This window comes from Postia placenta, assembly GCF_002117355.1.
Source record: "Postia placenta MAD-698-R-SB12 unplaced genomic scaffold POSPLAscaffold_433, whole genome shotgun sequence".
NCBI classification, from domain to species: domain Eukaryota; kingdom Fungi; phylum Basidiomycota; class Agaricomycetes; order Polyporales; family Adustoporiaceae; genus Rhodonia; species Rhodonia placenta.
In genome coordinates, this window is record NW_020170264.1 from 1 (window position 1) to 2,204 (window position 2,204).

Consider the following 2,204-nt stretch of genomic DNA (forward strand, 5'->3'; position numbering starts at 1 on the left):
CTCTGGGATAACGGCATCGGGTACGAAGATCGTCTTAGCAACGCCTGCGCTTGATGTTCTAGGTGCTATTGCCTCCGAAGAGGGTCTTCAGTTGCATCATGGGCTGGTCAATAAGGTACTGAAGTGGACGTATCCGACTAATGTGTCGGAGGTGCGGGGCTTTCTAGGAACGGCTGGTGTTGGACGCAAATGGATCAAAGGTTTCTCAATAATTGCACGACCACTGACAGTGCTTACCAGGAAGTCAGAAGATGAGTTCATATTCAACGAGGAAGCGAAACGCGCAATGGACGAGCTCAAACGGTTGGTGACTGAAGTGCCGGTACGCAAATCGATTGATTATGAACTAGGCAGACTAATTACACAGGGGACGCGAGCATCGAATCATGGACTTGTGGTTCTAGCAGTAGACTCCTCGATATATGGGGCTGGGTGGGTGCTTTATCAGTACGTGCACGTTGACAAGCATCCAGTTCTCTTTGGGTCGTGTACATTCAATCCGACCGAATCGCGCTATTCGCAGCCGAAGATAGAACTCTATGGCGTGTTTCGGGCGATTAAGGAGGTACGTCATAGGATATGGGGCTTACATTTCCGTTTGGAGGTAGACGCCAAGTATTTGAAACAAATGATATATGAACCGGACTTACCAAATGCGCCGATGACTCGATGGGTGTCATACATTCAACTCTTCGATTTTGAACTAGAACATGTTCCGGCGAACAAACATGCTGCAGCGGATGGCTTGTCAAGGCGTCCCCGGTCGGCTGATGATTCAGACGAGTCAGATGGGGAACAAGAGCTAGAACGTTTATTGGGTCATGGATGGTACGCGATAGGGAGCGAAATCCGCCACTCACTCTTTCTACAGTTGTTACCAGACCTTAAGATGAGCGGGGGTTTAATGGGGTTTGACGCTGAACATGGTCGGTATAACAGCTCGATTGGATGCAGGATGGTGGTCGAGATGGGTGAGTTTGAAAGCGCAAGGGCCGACAGAATCAGCAGACGCAGCGCAGCAGCGAGGAATGCATCAGCGGAGGTAAGGGTTTTCGATATTAACGTGGTAGGTGGGGGTTATGCAGCATGGACGGTTGCGACTTGGGGAATGGAAGACACGAAAGCAGATGAGGTGGCCTCCTCGATGTTGTGCACTCTGTTGCGCATGGAAGACGACGTGTCGTATATTGGGAATGAGTTCCAGGTGCGTAAAGTTCCCCGTGAGCGGACTGATCAATTTCTGTTTGCAGGGGAGTTAGTGACACTTGAATACACAAGCTGGCGACCTGCCTGGGCGACATCAGAGAGAAAGCAGGGGATAGAATTGGAGAAAGCCTGGGAACGGGAGCGGAATGCAGTTCAGAGCTCGTTCGTTAGGAGGGGAGATACGATGGTATATGCGCGTGCGGTGAGTAGTCGGTACCTTTATGAAGACTTACCGGCGCCGGCTTCCTTAAGGGATATGCGATGTGTGACGCACGAGGGGCGTGTACGGGACCGCGACGACCCGGCAATGTTTGAGGAGATTAGGAAGTATTTGCAGGAAGGGGAACTTCCTGAGAGGTGCGCAAACGATTCTCGAGTACGCGGCACATTCGTGCGACTGGCGCGGTCATTCATATTGAATGATCGCCGTCTCTGGCGGGTCTCCAAAGGAGAACTGCCAAAACTCGTGGTACTGGACGTGGAAAGGCGGCGGGAAATTATAGCCGAGGCCCACAACGACTGTGGTCATCGCGGTCGTGACCCTACCTTCCGAAAGGTTGCAGATAGGTTCTGGTGGCCGAATCAATACGATGAAATCGCGTTCTTTGTGCGGTCTTGTAATGCGTGCCAGTACAGGGCAAAGTCTCGTTCGCTGCAGCCATTGTCGATCACGATCTCGCCCTCGATCCTGCGGCGTTTTGTGTTGGACACAATACACATGCCGCAGGGTTCGAATGGGCACAGATACCTTCTGCATGCCTCGGATGACGTATCGAGGTGGCCGGAGGCGGTCTCTTCCCGCAAGAATAATGCTGAAACGTGGGCAAAGTTCATATGGAAGGTTTTGTGCCGGTTCGGATGCATTCCAGTGTTTGTGTGTGACGGAGGACCAGAGTTTAAGGGAGCGGCGCGCACGATTTTGTTGAGGCATGGCGTATCCGTTATATTGAGCTCACCGTATCATCCGGAGGGCAATGGGATCGCAGAGCGGGATGGTC

At 52.1% G+C, this 2,204-nt stretch overlaps 1 protein-coding gene across 1 annotated transcript; it reads left to right on the forward strand.

Moving 5' to 3' along the window:
• Positions 1-967: 967 nt before the first annotated feature.
• On the forward strand, positions 968-1,756 carry POSPLADRAFT_1163498 (hypothetical protein; the record flags this gene model as incomplete). The annotated part of the gene is made up of 2 exons (XM_024487785.1): positions 968-1,208; positions 1,305-1,756. Coding segments are annotated over 2 exons (693 nt in total), but the record flags the coding sequence as incomplete, so codon positions are not given.
• Between the last annotated feature and the right edge of the window lie 448 nt (positions 1,757-2,204).